Below are 17,866 nucleotides of genomic sequence, written 5' to 3'. Positions count from 1 at the left end.
AAGAAAAAATCTACATGATTGAATCTTAAGAGAGGAACCTAACGAACAGCATATAAGTATTATATCTAAGTCTTGCTCTATACATACATACATACATACATATATATATATATATATATATCTCACCTACTCCAATGAGATCCAATCAAATCTATGGCCCCGTATTATAAATCTTTGGTCTCATATAAAATATGAGACTATAAGGTCCATCAATAGTAAATTCTTGATGCTACATGAAAATCTTGTTTTCAATATAAAAGTCATATAGCATCAAGAATTTACTATCCTAATCATGTAAATAATAGTAAATTATTAACTCAAATAATAATTAAAATTTATGATAGAATAGAACTATAAAAGAGTCGGATTTGAATTTTATTTCCACAAAGGGTTCTATTTAACCAGCAAAACAAAATTAAAATACTAGAAAAAGTTAACAAATATTCTAATAACATTTACTTATGATATATATATATATATTTTTTTTTTTTTATTCTAAAATTAAAATACTAGAAAAAGTTAACAAATATTCTAATAACATTTACTTATGATATATATATATATATATTTTTTTTTTTTATTCAACTCAAATGATATATTTTTTAAAATAAATTTATAGAAAAGAGAATAATAATTTTTTTCAATGACTTTTTATATTCCTCATAAAAATAACTCCAAAACTTTTCTAGTTTATTAATAATTGGCTTAAGACAACCGTTAACACAAACCATAAAATATAAATGCATGTAAATAAACCATCCTAGCTGGATGTGCCACATGTTGCTAATCTGTTGGTCACAATTCACAAAAGTTTGATTAATTACTACACTAAAAGTAGTTTGAGTCCACACAGCAGAACATCTCTCAAAGCTGTTAGTTGTTAGTTACCAACCATTAAAACAAGAATATCTTTTAACTGCCCAAGAAGATTCTACCAATGGTAACTATTGTTTTATCCTTAATGGTTCTCTCATTCTTCTTAACGTACACATTTTACTAGAAACTTAACTTTACAAAGAATTATTATTACTATCCTTAATTACTTTCTCACACACTTGTTGTTGTACACTTTATAAATTTAAGTCAAAAATTTTTTTTTTCTTACGTTTAAAATCAAAAAATAGTTAGCTGTGTGTGAACCAAAATAACTGATATGAGAGGATTAATGTCTCTGGCTAAACGTTTTTTCCTCCAATTTGTAACCAAAAGAGAGAGAAAGAGAGAGTTTAGCAATTACCATGCATTTTCTATGGAAATCAAAAGAGTTTATTTGATGTTTTGTCCACACAAATATACCCTCCAAAAATATTTGTTGAGTTATGGCCGCCCATTCAATCTCATAATTACTACATATAAGACATAACCATTTGTAACCATCCTCTCATATTTTTCCCTCCCTTAAAATTTTGTACACAACCTGTTTGCTATTTTGTCTAAGAGAGAATAGAAACAGAGATTATTTAGAGGCCTGTGGGTGGAGGTGGGTTTGATTGAATTGAAGAATTTATTTGATGGACTGAGGTGTGAGAGGGACCCCACACTTCACGTCCATCATCATCTTCTTCAATCTTCATAAATCTCTTTTGGCTTCTCTTCCTCCTCCTCCTCCTACTACTCAACAAAGCTCCTCTTGTTCTTGTTGTCTTTTGGTGTCTTTTTCATTAGTTTAAAGTTTAAACAGGTCTTGTGGTGTTGGGTGCACCTAATTCTGCTTCAATCCCAACTACCCAGATCTGTTTTCCACCTTATTATTTGCAAAACATCATATTATTAATCAAAGATCTTGTTTTTTTTGTTTCAATAGCAATTCAAAGATTTTGGAGATACGGGTCTTTGTATCTAGACTTATCTTGGTATCATTTTTTTTTCTTGGGATTCAACGAGTTCCATGTGTCAGATAAAAAACCCATAACAGATCTGAGTGAGAGTGCCCCACCTTCATTAGGTTCCTCGTTCATCCAATACAACCCAATTTCACTCTTTATCCCCTCTCTTTGTATGACAGCTGTTGAACTTGTCTGTACGGTTGGGTTCTTTACTTGAGGGGCCTTCTTTTTCTTTATCCAAAAAAAAAGGTGAAGAAGCTCTTAGCTTAGCTTCTTTTGCTTTTTTAGATAAAGAGTGGATTGGCTAAGGTGACTTCCTATGCATCAAAGTTTAGTCCTCTGAGGTGTTCATGTTATTTGCCCTCTTTTATTCCTGATTAGACTTTGACAAGGAGGCCCACCTCTGGGTTTGGTGGGCTTTGGTAGAACCAATAAAAACCCAATCTGTTGTTGAAAGCTTTTTGAAGATCCCACTTTGCTTTCTTTTTTTTTTCAAGGTGGTTGAGACTTGAGAGAGAAAATTTTAGTTTTTTTCTTTTGTACTATTACCATTGTGTTTTTTTTTCCCCCCTCAATAGGTTCCTCCATTGATAATTGCCATTATATTCATTTATGCGCAGCCCGCTTTTGACCCTTATTAGTAGTCCCTCTTTCTAAATGGTACTTTACTTCTTGATCACTTGCTTCTCCTTCATCCTCTTTATAAAGTCCCTGCCACTCAAGCCACTCCCACCATGGGCTAATGAGATGAGACTGCTGTCCCTCTGGTTTTGGAAAGACTTACCATCATCCTTTCCAATATCCCAGTTGATAAACAATAGCCTGTCAAGTTTCTATCTTTCTCTAATCCCACCTTACAAAATGTCTTTGATAAAGAAGAGCCTAAGTTCCAAAGTTGAGAATGTAGAGGAAGAAACTGCAGAGATGTCAGTGTTGGACTTGCCAGAATTGGCCTTGGAACGCATTCTTGAGATGTTACCACCTGCTTCACTATGTACCATGGCTGGCGTTTGTACCTCTTTGAGAGAGAGGTGTAAAAGTGACCACCTATGGGAGAAGCACATGAAGCAGAAATGGGGCAGAGTAGTTGGTGCAGCTGCTTACAGGAATTGGCAATGGCATATTTCTTCTAAAACAGATTCAAACAATCTCAAGCAAGGCAAGCAGAAGGGCCTGATAAGGCTTCTATCTCTCAGCTGGCCTGTTTCATGGTTTAGATCCAAAGTTAATGATTGTAGCAAACAGAGAAGCTCTTTGCCGGTTGATTCAATCATGTCTTGGTATCTTGCTTTGGAAACTGGCAAGTTCTGGTTTCCTGCGCAGGTCTATAACCGTGAGGTATTGACTGTAGTTACATGTATTCAGCTATGTTTAAAGCTTTATTCAGCTTGAATTTTATATTTTGGTTGTTCTCTTTTGAACTAGTTGTGCTGTATTGCAGAATGGCCATGTTGGGTTTATGTTGTCATGCTATGATGCTGAACTTAGCTATGATCCCCGCACCGACACCTTCCAAGCCAGGTAATTGAACAAATAGCCCTTCTTTAGAACATGGATTTTTTGGTGGTTCTTAGTATTCAACTTTTTTCATATATAATTTTGGACAATTGATGATAATAAGTGGTTATTTGATCTAGGTTGCTTAACTTTAGATGATCTTGTCTATTGCAGGTATCCACCTCATGGAAGGAGAGCCATTGCCATTGAGAATGCCGTGCCATGGGAAAGGCTAAGAGCACCACCTGTTGAAACTACTCCTCATGATCTTCATAGCTCAGACTGTTTGAATGAGTTGTGCCCGGGTGATCACATTGAGATTCAGTGGAGAAGAAACAAAGAGTTCCCTTATGGTTAGTTTCTCACCGAAATTATGAGTATGGATATGATGAATTTTATCTTTATGAATATAGGGTAGCTACTTGTTTTAATTTTCTAGATCTTGCTTTTCCCTCTTTGCTTTGCTGTTTATTTTTTATATATAATTTGGATTGGTGAGAGATGGATAGAAGCATAGGAAGAGTTTTGGAGAAACTTCTAGGAATTAATGAATGTGATGTCCAGAAAGATGAATAGACATGTCATGTTACCCATATTCTGAAGGAGAGGGAGAGTGGGAAAAAAAGAAAAGAAAAATGACAGTTCAGCCTTATTCCTATCAAAGAAAAGTTGTTCAATCATAGTCATCACAGAATTGCCTTTCACAAAAAACTGTTTACACCTAATTTTTTATGTTGCTCAATCTAACTTGGTATGGAAAGTTTCATCATAAAAAAATAAACTTGTTGTCAAACAGAGATGAACAGAGAACTGCTTTTAAATTTAAATTATTCTTCCTTGCATTTGGTGGTATGGTGTTGTAGGGAACTTGGAATACATAATATAACCATCAGATATTTCAAAAACATATATTAATTATTTGTAATAGTTCACTTTTTGATAAGATGTGCCATATATGCTGCAGGTTGGTGGTATGGTATTGTAGGTCACTTGGAATCATGTGATGGAAATGAACTCTACTGCCGTTGTCATAATAGTGGTGAGTTGATCTAATCCTTCTTTTCCTTGCATTAGAATTTGATACTCCATATGAGTCTGTGACTGCCTAGGAAATTGATGAAGGGGAGGGTGTAACCGATCCAAACTTACCAAAATTTTCTTCTCAAAGTATATAGAAGTTTTTAGAGTTTTATATTTATATTTTTGGTATTGGCTAGTTTGCACACGTGCCTACTAGCGGGTCTTGAACTCACGACATTACCCTGAACCATTTCTTACCGGGGTGGATGTGTAGTTTGAGCTTATTAGATCGGTTGGGGATTAAAAATGTGTAAAAGTTTAAGTTAATTTTTTAAAATGTTTTCTAGAAGCCAATAACTTCTTTAAAAATGTGGACGACATGAATGTAAAGTTTACTTTCACAGACCACACCAGTTTTAGCAAGGTCCCTTTCTTGAACCCCATTTTTCAATATGTGGACCACCATTTATGCTATTTGACTGGTCCCCAAGACATATCGTTGTCAACATGTCATAACTTCCACCAACATAGTGATAACTTGTGTCTCAGTGGAATATTTATGGCCAACCATACTGAAAGAACTCAATGCTTCCCATACCCTGTCTTTTACCAAAGTTGGAATTTTATCTTGTTCTGTGGGCCACAATGATTTTTATAAGCTTCCAAATTTCTTTGATTTTTCCGACTTCTTGGCTGCCAAATTGTGCGCCTCAAAGTGACATGAATCCACTGCTCAGCTCACAAAAAATCCACCTTTCCTTGACCGCAACAAATTAATAAAGAAAGAATGATTTATATTAAAAACAAAAAGAAATTTATGCTTGCTACTTGCCACTTGACAAATGAGGCAACAAATTGATCTGAAATTCAGTTGTTTCAATCTTAGAAAAATCTGGTTAAGGATGATTGGTTCCATGCTTCTACATCTGTGAGTCCTTTTATCATGGAGTTGGGGTGTTTGGAATTTGGATAGGCATAATCACAATGGAATACTAAATTTTATAATTTCCATGAGTAGTTCAAATGGTCATCCAAATTGTCTGGAAATTGCAGAAAGAGTTAGGGAACACAATAATATACATTTTTCTCGGTTACTTCAAGACTTGGAGTCAATTGCCTCAGTTTAAGGCGGTGTTTTAATAATTTGCTTATGCTGATTTACTGGTTAACTTTTTGTAGTAATAAATTCAAATGAATGGTATATGGAAAGAACATGAAGAACAAAAGAAAAAGGCAAAAGGAAACAATGGCATTAGTAACTCTTAATGATGTTTACTAGATGCTAGTTTTAGTTGTTAACCTTGAATTTGTGCCAACAGACACTGTGGTGCTGGAGTTCAATCAGTACACCCCTGGTTCACGGTGGAGACATACAGCCATTAACAGGAAAGACCACAGGGAAGAGGGGAATGAGGCAGATGGGTTCTATGGAGGAATCAGAAAGCTTAAGAACAAGGATGAAATTTCCACTTGGAAGCAACTTTGGCCTAAAGAAACCTTGGAATAGTAAGCTTTGTATGAAAAGGGTTACTATACTCAACAACACTTTGAATGTAGAAGGCTATTCTTCTGAATCAAGTGAATTATCTTTACAAAAGTGGATGCAAGAAGTTGAAAATCAGCTTTTTGATCCAGTTGCATGGATGTGGAGGACAAGTTCCCTTTTTCTATCAGCAATTTTTTTTTTGGGGGAGGTTTCAGGATGCAATGCCAAATCACTCATGTAAATTACCTTCCATTTATGCCAAATTGATGTACAATATTTACCCCCACGATATATTGAATTAGTAGATAATCTTCATTTTTAGTTGTTGGAACAACAAAACATAAGAAATTATTAGCTTTGAAATCATACAACATTCATTTCCCCAGATTATCTATTGTTTACCTGCATTATTGATAATCAAATGGAGAATCGGTAACCTCTCTCTCTCTCTCTCTCTCTCCATGCGCAAGCACGCACCTCCTTTTATCCATCCTCATATGCTAGCAAGTTGATTTGACAATTTGCTTCAAGTAGTTGTGGTGACATTATCCTTCGAACAAAATAAATAAATAAATAAAAAGGCCTAGTTTAGACATCCGTTAAGAAAGTTCTTAATGGCATATTCTTTTCTTTCACTTTTATGATAAAGTGAGCTATTTTTATATAAAAAAGAGAAATGAGTATGAGAAAGTTGAATTCTTAATAATGGGATGAAAATACCCTTCTCACATTTCTCTCTAAATCAAATGATTAGCCGTATTTATTATTAAAAAAAAAAAACTCAAATATTACATGAGTTTAAGTTAAATGTGAGAAGGACATTTTAAACCTTTATCAAGACTTCAAGTTTTCATAAACGTATCTCTTCCTCTTATAAAAATTGCTCACTTCTGTATAGAAAGTGAAAGAATAAAGCCTTACATTAAATACTTTCTTGAAGCATTCGTTAACCATATTCTTTTTTTAATCCCAAAAAAAAAAAAAATGGGAGTATTTTGTTGTAAATAATTCTCTACCTTAATAGATGCCTTGAAGCATCTGTCAACAAAAGCCAAAAAAGAATACTCAACAGGAAAAGCAAATTAGTGTATTTGAGGATCTTGAGAATGATGAGCACCATCTAATTCTATCTTAGGCCTTATCCTAATTAAAGGCATCTATTGAATGGTTCATGTTTCTCTATGTGAAAGATTCCTGAGTCACTAATTGGAAGAGACAAGACAATTCTCTTTTGCATTGGTGATGATTAAAAATTTGACTCAGACATAGTAGGCTGTTGGATAACTTGGTGGTGTTAAGCTCAAACAAGTTTAAAGCTTGGATAAACCTAGTTGAGCTCAATATTGCTGCATTTAAGTTCAAGGAACCTGATCTTAAACAGGGCTATAGTTTGAATATGTGCCAAAGGGATCTTTAATGTTTTGATTGAGGACTTAATCCGATTCATGATGTTGATTGGTTAGGAATAAGTTGAAAAAAACACACAAAAGACAAGCTCATAGAACTTTTTTTGGATGTAACTTTTTAATATTAAACTTTTTTTTTTTTTGGATGCAGAGTGTGTTTGGATGTAACTTTTTACTATAAAACCTTTTTTTTTTTTTTTTTGAAAATTGGTTAAATTATAGTAGTTTTACCTAAAATAAATATGAAAAAAAAAAGTAGTACATAATTAGATTAGATAAACTAAAAAAACAATATCATAGACATATGGTGTATTTTTAATTATATCAACTTTTACAGTCTATTAGAACAAATAGATCTTCTGTTACGTCATTTAAATCTTAACCCAAATTTAATTGTTTGACGAATTAAATGTTGCTAATTACATTGCCCATGAAAAACCCACTTAATTGAAAGTCACACACAAGGGCTATCATAATTCATAAAGATAAGAAGAAGAGCACAACATTCTATCTGCCACAAACTATTTTTTGATTTCTTTGTTTATTGTTTCTGCCACTTATCCCCATTCACTCCACATACTTTGCCCCAAAGCCCATACATAGAAGAAGCCTTGGCCTGTATTGTATCACAGTCATCTTAGCAACTTTAGCCACCTTTTTGTCCTCATTGCATTGGGCTACATTTTGCTCTCTCACCGATGCACTCCTGAATAGGAATTTCCTGATTTTCGGCCTCTTATTTTCTCTTATAAATGACCCTCCAATTTCTTTACCACTCTCTTCAGCTGCAACAGTGGGGCCAGAAGGTGTAGTCATGTTGGGCTTGCTGGGAATTTCATGATCCATTTTCACAAGTCTCACTTGTCTTGCAAATGACAACCCCTTGGGCTCTGCCAGCTTCTTTGGTCTTGGGCCTACTTGTTCCATTGGCTCATGGGGATTGTTCAATGTAGCAAAAGCAGAGCCATTGGACTCATGCTCCATTGGAATTTGGGGGCCCAATTTCTTGTCCTGCACCATCGAGCCTGTTGAGTAATTGGACTTTTGTGGTCTTGCAGCCCGCAATGGCGAAAGGGACCGAGCCCGCCTATGATTGTCTCTTTGTGTTTTCCCTCTCTTTTCTTCCCTTACATTCTCCAAAGCCACCATGAATGGATCAAAATCATCATTCCACATGCTCCTGTGAGAAAACGAGAGCTTAAGAACCGAACCCGGGGACCGAGGGGGTGACCCAGCTGAGCTTTGGTTGCCACTTTTGTTGTTAACATATTGAAGGCGTGGTGGAAGCTTGAGAGGTGATTGTGGGAGTACTTTGCCATCACTAAACAACTCATCAGCAAATGCCATAGTTGGAAGTGAAAGTGGATCCTCATTCTGTCTTTCTTGCTTTTGTTGTTGCAGTTGATGTTCTAATGGGTTCTCAAAATTCTGGTACGTTTCAGTGTTGTTGCTAATAAGGCTGAAACGCCCACTAGTATCAAATTCAAAGTCATCAAAACTGGATTTGGCATCTTCATATGTTGGTGTTGTAGGCTCAATTGCAAACCCAAGTTGAGCACTTGATAACCCTCTTGTAGGACTAGTTGGCATACTATAGAAGTTCATGTTCTCTATGCTGAATCTACTTGGACTAGTGGGTGCACTCACATAAGAGAATTGATTTGGGATCTCCATTGAGTGAATGGAAGAGATGAGGAAACTTTGTTTTAACTTTAAGTTTGATGGGTACCTTGGAAAAGGGATTGAGTAGTCTAGAGATTTTTGCTCCTGAATTAAAGGAAAGCCTTGTCATATATATGAAAAGTTGGTTTCCTTTGTCCAAGGTAATATTCAAAGCCTAAAAAGTATAGAAACTAAATGAAAAATATTTGGTTCATGTCCTTTTCTATGCACTTGGTACATTGATAGGGTCAAGAGTTCATTGTATAATGAAAATGCATAATGCATTTTCATTATACTTTCATTATACGTTTCATCAAAAAAGTATAATGAAAATGCATTATGATTATCAAATTCTCGTTGCTATCATATCTTTTTAGGAATTATAAAACTACACCTAATCTCTTGGTGTCTTGCTAGTTAGTATTTATCCATGACGGGATATTTGTCTTCTGTGTCTAAAATATTCATTGCATTATCCACTCACTATTCATGGTGCTTAGCCTTGTAGTTTTCTCTCTCTCTCTCTCTCTCTCTCTCTCTATATATATATATATACACAAAAGACAATTACGAATAAAATTATGTCACCTATTGTTTTGCGTTCAAGCAAATAAATATATGCAGTGCAAAACAATAACAAAGAGAATCAAGCATCCCAACTTTGATTTACCAAATATTTTCCAAGTGAAATGATTGAGTCACGGAGCTGGATTGTGGTTGAAGTTGATCCAAGATTTCAACCACTCTGGGATAATCAATCAGCCTCTATTTTAACTCTCTGACATTCCCCTCACAACAAGTGAAAGACATAAAAATAAAAACAAAGACAAAAATAAAAATAAAAATAAAAAATAGGAGAAAATGAAAAAATAAATAGGCGATCTAATATCCATGTTGGTTTGTCTATAATCAACAAGAATAATTGATTTAGACTTGTGCAATTCTTATTTTATGATAAACACATATGAGTATGACAATATAGGACTCTCTCAATATCTTGCATAGTTCATAGTGGAACCTCTCGGGGTCTCTCTTCAGAGGAAGAAGCTGAACTGGCCAGGAGTAACAAGAAAGTAAAAGACATTCATCATGCAAACTTTATGGAAGGCAACGCTAGCACAGAGAAAGAGTTTTCGTGGGGAAAGGGTCATGCAAATCAACAGTCATCTTTTAAAGAAAAACTTGTGGGTGAGCTTCCAGGGGCATATCGAAGAGCTTTTGATCTTTTGGACCAGATGGAAGTGGCCCCTGAGACTGAACTTGACACCTCTGGCCTGAGGAAAGGACTTGCTGCAGTTAAAATAACCGATGAGCTGAAGCAAAAAATTAGGGCCCCGTGGGCAAGAGCATTGATTGTTAAACTTTATGGGCGTACAGTGGGTTTTAATTTCTTACAGCAAAAAATCTCTGCCTTATGGAAACCAAAGGGAAGACTTGATATTGTGGATTTGAGTAAGGATTTTTATCTAGTCAAATTTTCAGCGATGGAAGACTATGATTTAGTGCTTGATAAAGGGCCCCGGTTTATTGGAGAGCACTTCCTCTCTATAAGGCCTTGGGTTCCAAATTTTAGACCTTGCTCTGCCGATGTTTCATCTATTGCGGTTTGGGTAAGACTCAATGATCTTCCTATTGAATACTACCAAGTGGAAGCTTTGAAGGAGATTGGCAGCACCATTGGAAAGGTCCTGAGGATTGACACTCATACTGCTTTGGAAGCGAGGGGTCGTTATGCCTGAATATGTGTGCAGATAGATGTGGAGAAGCCGTTGATCACTGCTTTACTTATCGGGAATTTCGAACAGCCTGTTAACTACGAAGGAATCCATAAATTGTGTTTTTCCTGTGGTAGGATTGGACACCGGAAGGAAGACTGCCCTCTCATTATTCGACCAGTTCAGACACCGGCTAGGGAGGAAGAGGATGGAGTGGACAAGGCTCAGGGAAGCCCACGCGAAAAGCATGATGCTGAGTTAGCTGAGACTAGTGCAGATGAGGACAACACTTACGAACCTTGGATGGTTGTGACACGCAAAAGAAATGGGTACAAACCCAACAGGTACAACAGCACCTCTAGTACGAGCCGTTACCTTGAGGAAGGACAAAATCCCACTGGCGCCAACCTTCCGAAAAATGATACCAGCAAGGAGCGTGTGCATGACAGTAATAGGAAAAACGGTATGGCCCAGTCTAGTAATGGGCCTCAATGGGTTAAGGCTGATGATAAGAGGAAGTCAAATTTCCTATATCCAAACCAAAGTGAAGCGAGCCCATCTTTCGTGGGCTTTAACATCGTAGGCTTGAAGGCTTCTTCTTTTATCCCAAAATCTTTAGGTCCGAAACAAATTCCTAAAGGTAAAAAGGTTCTCGCAAAAGGCAGGGCAGCCTCCATTATCTCTAAGATTTTTGTAGCATCTGAGCACCATAATTCTGCTCCTCTTACTCCAAACAACCACTGTTCTTCTTTGACTTTCATGGGTGCTGAGATGGGTAGTCAATCTGAGGGTTTTTACCATGGAAGTGGTTCAAATGGTGAGAGTGGTAGTACGGATAGCAAAGAAGCGGCTATGGAGGCAATCCAGTTCAGCGCTCATCGAAGCCCGATGCGCCGTCCCACAGTTATAGGAAGAGATGGCGAGTTTGGGTTCGTCGATGTCCACCGATCTTGTGAGACAAGTGAGACTGACTCCTTGGGGACAAGCTCAAAGGTTCAAATTGAAGGTGGTGATGGTGAGATTAGCTTATTGGGAAACTCTGTTCTTAATCCCACTGATTCCATGGGGATACAGCCCGAACCCATGGAAGATGTAGAGGGTGAGAAGGGTGATAGAGGTTCAGGCCTATGTCCTATTAATGCTTTAGTCCTGAATGGAGCTCTCTGTGATGGGTCTTCTACTTTGCCAGCAAATTCAGATGCCGGGGAGGGACAGCTTAAGGAAGTTATGGAGGAAGATTGTATGGAGTTTGATGGTAGAGGCGATATTACCTCTGCTTGATGGTTTGTGTTTTGTTCTTATCTATGTTGTTACCCATGAATATTATCATATGGAATAGCAGGGGTTCTCTGAAACCCAATTTTCAGAAATATGTTACTGAACTTGCTCATAACTACAATCCTACTATTATGGTGGTGATGGAAACAAAAATAGGTGGTGATCGAGCAAAAGCGATTACCAACAGATTGCCTTTTGATAGGGCGATTCATTCAAATACTATTGGCTATGCTGGGGGTTTATGGTTGCTGTGGAATTCAGACAGAGTGGAGGTGTCATTGATTTCGAAGACTGAGCAGGAAATTCATGTCACAGTTAAGGTATGTGCCTCTGACTTTTCTTGGATTTTTTCTGCGGTATATGCTAGTCCTCGGTTTGAGGAAAGGTCTATTCTATGGAATAATTAGTCTGCTTTAGCTGAACTGCATAATATGGCTTGGATTATCGCAGGGGATTTTAACGAACCTCTGGTGGAGGATGACAAGTTTGGTGGCAGAACTGTCAGTATGAATAGATCCTTGCAATTCAAAGATTGTCTTGATAAATGCAATATGGTTGATTTGGGGTTCTCAGGGCCGAGGTTCACCTGGTCTAATGGAAGAGAACTTTCTGCGCTAATTCAGGAGAGAATTGATAGGTTTTTTGTAAACACTGCTTGGTATTCAAACTTTCCTGAGGCAAAAGTTACCCATCTTACCCGCTGTCACTCTGACCACTGCCCTGTGCTTCTGGAAACTACAAAGCATTACCAGCTTCAACTTCCTAGACCTTTTAGATTCCAGAGTTGCTGGTTATCTGATCCTTCCTTTCCTGTAGTGGTCTCGTCTGCTTGGAATTCGGTTAATTCCCTTCAGGGGGCCACAAATAACCTTGTTACTGAAGTGAAGCGGTGGAATAAGGAACATTTTGGTAATTTTTTCAGCAAGAAGAGGAGGATTATGGCCCGGCTTAATGGAATTCAGAAGGCTATTGCTTTAAGACCTTCTTCAAATCTGTTGGATTTAGAGAAGCAACTCCAAAGAGAGCTGGAAATTATTTTAGACCAGGAGAGGGACATTTGGGCTCTTAAGTCTAGAGTTAATTGGATGATTCAAGGAGATAGGAACACTTCCTTCTATTATATGTCCACTATGGTTAGAAGAAGCAGGAACCGGATTTCTGCCATCAAGAACAGTGTAGGGGAGTGGCTATATGATGAAAGAGATGTTATGGAGCATATTAGAGGGGGTTTTGAGGACCTTTTTTGCTCTTCTCTGGCTCTCTCAGAGAGGAATCCCCAACTCTTGCCTCAGGGGTAGGCCTATCTATCGGAGGCTGATTGTGAATCCCTTTGTGGTGAGATCACGGAGGAGGAAATAAAAATTGCTCTCTGGTCGATGAAGCCTTTTAAAGCGCCTGGTCCCGATGGGCTCCATGCAAGTTTTTATCAGCGCTGTTGGCTGGTGGTTGGGAAATCTCTGGTTGAGGAAATTAAAGGGATTTTCTCTAGAAAAAAAAATCCCAGATTATCTCAATAGGACCCTTATTACCCTTATTTTGAAGATCCAAGGCCCAGAAACATGGGGCAATTACCACCTAATCAGCCTTTGTAATACTGTTTATAAAGTCATCACAAAGGTTATTGTGGCTCGGATTAGACCTTTCTTGGATAAGCTTGTTTCCCTCCTTCAATCTGCTTTTGTTCCAGGAAGAAAAGGTATTGATAATGCAATGATAGTTCAGGAGATTGTTCATACCATTAGTAAAGCCAAAGGTAAAGAGGGGTTCATGGCCATAAAGATAGATCTTGAAAAAGCTTATGACAAGCTTGAGTGGGGTTTCATTAGGGAGAGGCTGCTTGGTTTCAAGTTTCCTATGGACCTGGTGGAGATCATTATGAGCTGTATTTCTACAGTCTCAACCTCGATTTTATTTAATGGGGGTATGATGGATCCTATTATCCCTTCTAGAGGTATCAGACAAGGAGACCCTCTATCCCTTTACATATTCATTTTGTGTATGGAATTTCTAGGCTAACTTATTGAGGGGAAATGCAGTAAGAATTTGTGGAATCCAGTTAAAGCATCTAGGAGTGGGCCTAGCTTCTCTCACCTTTTCTTTGCAGACGACTTGGTGCTGTTTGCTAAAGCTAATCTAACAAATTGCATTGCTATTCGTGAGGTGCTTGATACCTTTTGTGAAAAATCGGGGTAGACTATTAGTGAGTCCAAGTCAAGGGTTTTTTTTTGGCCAAATGTTGATATGGAGAGTAGGGAGGATATGTGCAGTTTGCTTGGGTTTAGAGCGACTTCTTCTATTGGAAAATATTTGGGTATTCCTATTTATCACCAAGGGCAGTTGAATCAAGATTTTAATTTTATCTTAGATAGAATGAAGAAAAAGCTTTCGGGGTGGAAAGCAAATCTTTTGTCAATGGCGGGCAGATCCGTTCTTATCCAATCTTCCTTGTCCACTATTCCCAATTATTCCATGCAGTGTGCTTATCTCCCAAGTAAAGTGTTGGAAGGCATAGATAGGATCAGTAAGAATTTCTTATGGGGTACGACAGAGACTTCAAAAAAGATGCATTGGGTGAGTTGGCAGAAGGTGACAAGACCTAGGAAGGAGGGTGGTCTAGGATTACAAACTGCAAAGGGAAGAAATACCTCCTTGTTGGCAAAGCTTAATTGGAGGTTCCACTCAGAAAAAGAAACCTTATGGGCCAGAGTTCTTAGAAACAAATACTGCACTCGTCGGAGAACAAGCTCGGCTAACAGTGATAAACTTCCTTGCTCCCGAGTATGGAAAGGCATGAGGAAAGGCCAAGAGGTTTTTAAGGCTGGAACAAAATGGGTGATTAGGAATGACAGCAATCTGAGGTTCTGGACGGATAATTGGTCTTCTCAAGGTCCCATCAGAGGTTTAGTGCAAGGTCCTTTGACCAGGGAGGAAGGTAACATGAATGTGAAGGAAGTGATTTCAGCAACTGGGTGGAATTGGTCAAAGATTTCTTTTGATCTTCCTCTGAGTATAAAGCTGGGAATTCAGGCTACTCCCTACGCCATTGTTGCTAGGAGTGAGGATAGAATGTCGTGGGCTGCAAATACTCATGGGAATTTTGATTTAAAAAGCACGTACAACTTGGCAACCTTAGGGAATGTCAACCACGACTTTAGGGGGCATTGGATTTGGAGAATCAAAATCCTTCCACAAATCCAATTCTTTGTTTGGAAATGCCTTCACAATAGCATCGGTGTTAAAGATTGTTTAGCTTCTAGAGGTATCAGTTCTGACCCTTCTTGTCCCCAGTGTCGCGACGAACCTGAAACTATTATTCACTTACTTCGAGATTGTGGGGGCAGTAAGGACCTCTGGAAGCAGCTTGGTATCTCTGGAGCAGATTCGAAATTTTTCACTTGTGATCTTTATTCTTGGCTGACCGAAAATGCAAGGAATGATCAATGTGGTAGTCCCAGCAAACCTCCTTGGAACATAGTCTTCCTTTTTGCCATCTAGATGATATGGATGCAAAGGAAAAAAGTAATTTTCCAAAATAGTAATCCCGATCCAAACTTAGCTGGCCATATTATTAATCAAGCCAGTGATTTCTTCTGGTATGCCGCGGATTGGAAGAAGGCCAATAGCTTCGCAATGAAGAATGTTAAATGGGAAAGGCCAAGAAGGGATTGGAGAAAGCTAAACACGGATGGTTCATCCCTAGGCAACCCGGGTTTAGCTGGTGGAGGAGGTGTGATAAGAGATGAATCTGGTAATTGGGTGGTAGGATTTTCAAGAAGAATTGGTGTTACTTCTAGCTTTGAAGCGGAGCTATGGGCGTTAAGGGATGGATTAAACATCTGTGTGAACAAAAATTTTCAAGCCGTGGAAGTAGAGATGGATGCAAAAGCCATAATAGATATTCTTCAAAATCCCACTCAGACAAATCCAATTATTTCTCCCCTTCTTGATGACTCTAAACAGCTGGTAAGTCAGATACCACAGATTCGGTTCAGCCATTGTTACCGAGAAGCCAATAGATGTGCTGACTCTCTCGCAAGAAAGGGGGTGAATCAAGATGAAGTGTTCTGCATTTTTGAGTACCTGCCTATGGAGTTACTCCCTGTTTTCAATCATGACCTTTCTGGGCTGGGTATAAGTAGGCGCTGTCCTACTGGCTTTGTGCTGGTGTAGTTTTTTTTCCTTTTATTATCCCTTTTACCAAAAAAAAAAAAAGTTCATAGTACATTGTGCATGTACCGTTAGAAATTAGAATAGCCATTTTTAATTTTTTATATATAAGCCAGAATAACCATTGAGTAGCTAGCTTTGGCACTAATAAAATGTGTTAAACTTAATTAGCAGCTTTAGCACCAATAATATATTGAGGTTCAATAGGAAGTCAAAGAAAAGATCTACGGTTAAATGAAAATTAGGTTGGAATAAATATAGGCGAAATCGGTTCTTCAAGTTTACCTTATGTATGCAATCGGTTCTTCAAGTTTTAGGTGAATGCAATTGGTCTCTCAAATTTTCAAAATGAGTAATATAAGTCATTCGGTTAACTTCCGTTAATGGTATTACTTACGAGGCTATCGGAATAATAACCTGCCATTTTTTAAATAATGTGGCACTCCTTTTTATTAAAAAACTACAAATCTTTATCCCAACCCACTACAAAAATGATCAACGGTGCCATGGCAATGTCAACGTACTGGAAAGAAAAACTTTTATTGTTCGACGGTGCACTTGTTTTAGAAAAACTTTATCCAACATCGTTGATTATGTGCCTTGGCTTTAATCTGATTAACACAATTGCAATTGTCTTAAAGAAAAACTTCATTGTTCAACGATGCAACCTTTATGCAATTGTTTTAGAAAGATTGACGGTGCCACATCGGACGAAGACAGGGTGACTCCAGTGCACAAGCTCGAAGAGATCTACGAGCTTTGCAGAAACACCAGAGGAAGCCAGAGAGTAGGTAGACTAAAGTTCCACCAAAGAGTAGTTAGACTAAAGTTCCACCAATGTAGTTACAGACCCATGTTTGGATGAAGTGGCGGTAGTGGGTCCCATAGTTTTCATTGGCAAGAGACTCCCAAGAACAATGCGGTTGTAAAAGGTCGCCCCATCCATGAATAGTTGCAGATAGGCACCACCATGGTCATCCATGTTTGGTGGTGGATGGTCCAATGATTTCTCAGGTCGGGTTCCTGTGATGGGCTGACGGAAATGTGGCCAGAGTGAGAGAGTAAAGTGGGAGGCCTGAATTGGAATAGAGTGTTTATGAGTTGAAGATTCCGAATATAATCGTTGTGTGTAAATAATATATGAAATGTGACAACAAATGAATAGTGCGGCTGGACAATTGTACTAGGGGATGATCTAAATCTAATTCAATAACCATTGATGGTATTTAATAAAAATAAATGCAACATCATTTAGAAAATGCCAAGTCATTATTTCATTAGTCATGCAAGTAATACCGTTAATAGAAGTTAACCAAAAAATTTATATTACTCATTTTAAAAACTTGAGGGACTAATTGCGCACACATAGTAAACTTTAAAGACTAATAGTGTAGTTTCGTCATATATATATATATACACATACGAGAGAGAGAGAGAGAGAGAGAGAGAGAGAGAGAGCTCAAATTTATTGATATGAGGACCCGAATTGAGATAGTCAAATATATGAGATGCACCTTATATGGAAGGTATAAGAGAGCCCAAATTTATCGATATGAGGACCAGAATTGAGATTAAGTCAAATATATGAGATGCACCTTATATGGAAGGTATATATATATATATAATGCATTGTATATACCCATTGCAAAACATATTTCTTTTACTAAACTGTATCAATCTTTCTCCCTTTTTTCTTCCAAAAAAAAAAAAAATTTCTCCCTTTGTCTTCCCTCTTAGCATCGTTCTCATTGTATAACTCAATCTTATTGGTCCTTATCTCTCTCTCTCTCTCTCTCTCTCTCTCTCTAT

At 37.6% G+C, this 17,866-nt stretch overlaps 3 protein-coding genes across 3 annotated transcripts; 2 read left to right on the top strand and 1 right to left on the bottom strand.

The window, feature by feature from the left end:
- The first annotated feature begins 1,373 nt into the window (after positions 1 to 1,373).
- LOC112005264 (F-box protein At2g26850) lies at positions 1,374 to 6,216 on the top strand. The gene is made up of 5 exons (XM_024037511.2): positions 1,374 to 3,164; positions 3,268 to 3,347; positions 3,498 to 3,676; positions 4,288 to 4,362; positions 5,663 to 6,216. The coding sequence occupies exons 1-5, from the start codon at positions 2,484 to 2,486 to the stop codon at positions 5,848 to 5,850; spliced, it is 1,203 nt and encodes a 400-aa protein (XP_023893279.1). The 5' UTR covers positions 1,374 to 2,483; the 3' UTR covers positions 5,851 to 6,216.
- Positions 6,217 to 7,624: 1,408 nt separating this feature from the next.
- Positions 7,625 to 8,965, bottom strand: LOC112005248 (uncharacterized). Its single transcript, XM_024037495.2, has one exon. It carries the CDS (start codon positions 8,907 to 8,909, stop codon positions 7,803 to 7,805), a length of 1,107 nt encoding a protein of 368 aa, XP_023893263.1. The 5' UTR covers positions 8,910 to 8,965; the 3' UTR covers positions 7,625 to 7,802.
- Positions 8,966 to 11,928: 2,963 nt separating this feature from the next.
- Positions 11,929 to 13,188, top strand: LOC112005249 (uncharacterized). Its single transcript, XM_024037497.1, has 2 exons — positions 11,929 to 12,210; positions 12,298 to 13,188. The coding sequence occupies exons 1-2, from the start codon at positions 11,929 to 11,931 to the stop codon at positions 13,186 to 13,188; spliced, it is 1,173 nt and encodes a 390-aa protein (XP_023893265.1).
- Positions 13,189 to 17,866: the final 4,678 nt, after the last annotated feature.

Source organism: Quercus suber, unplaced genomic scaffold, assembly GCF_002906115.3.
Source record: "Quercus suber isolate HL8 unplaced genomic scaffold, Cork oak 2.0 scaffold_441, whole genome shotgun sequence".
NCBI classification, from domain to species: domain Eukaryota; kingdom Viridiplantae; phylum Streptophyta; class Magnoliopsida; order Fagales; family Fagaceae; genus Quercus; species Quercus suber.
This window is presented reverse-complemented; position numbering and strand designations above follow the sequence as displayed.

Bases quoted from the DNA above. Each gene is read 5' to 3' on its own strand.
- LOC112005248 (XM_024037495.2), bottom strand. From the start codon at position 8,909: ATGGAGATCCCAAATCAATTCTCTTATGTGAGTGCACCCACTAGTCCA.
- LOC112005264 (XM_024037511.2), top strand. From the start codon at position 2,484: ATGGTACTTTACTTCTTGATCACTTGCTTCTCCTTCATCCTCTTTATA. The intron at 3,165-3,267 runs GTATTGACTGTA...GCTGTATTGCAG, and splicing joins CGCAGGTCTATAACCGTGAG to AATGGCCATGTTGGGTTTAT. The intron at 4,363-5,662 runs GTGAGTTGATCT...TTGTGCCAACAG, and splicing joins CTGCCGTTGTCATAATAGTG to ACACTGTGGTGCTGGAGTTC.
- LOC112005249 (XM_024037497.1), top strand. From the start codon at position 11,929: ATGAATATTATCATATGGAATAGCAGGGGTTCTCTGAAACCCAATTTT. The intron at 12,211-12,297 runs GTATGTGCCTCT...TGGAATAATTAG, and splicing joins AAATTCATGTCACAGTTAAG to TCTGCTTTAGCTGAACTGCA.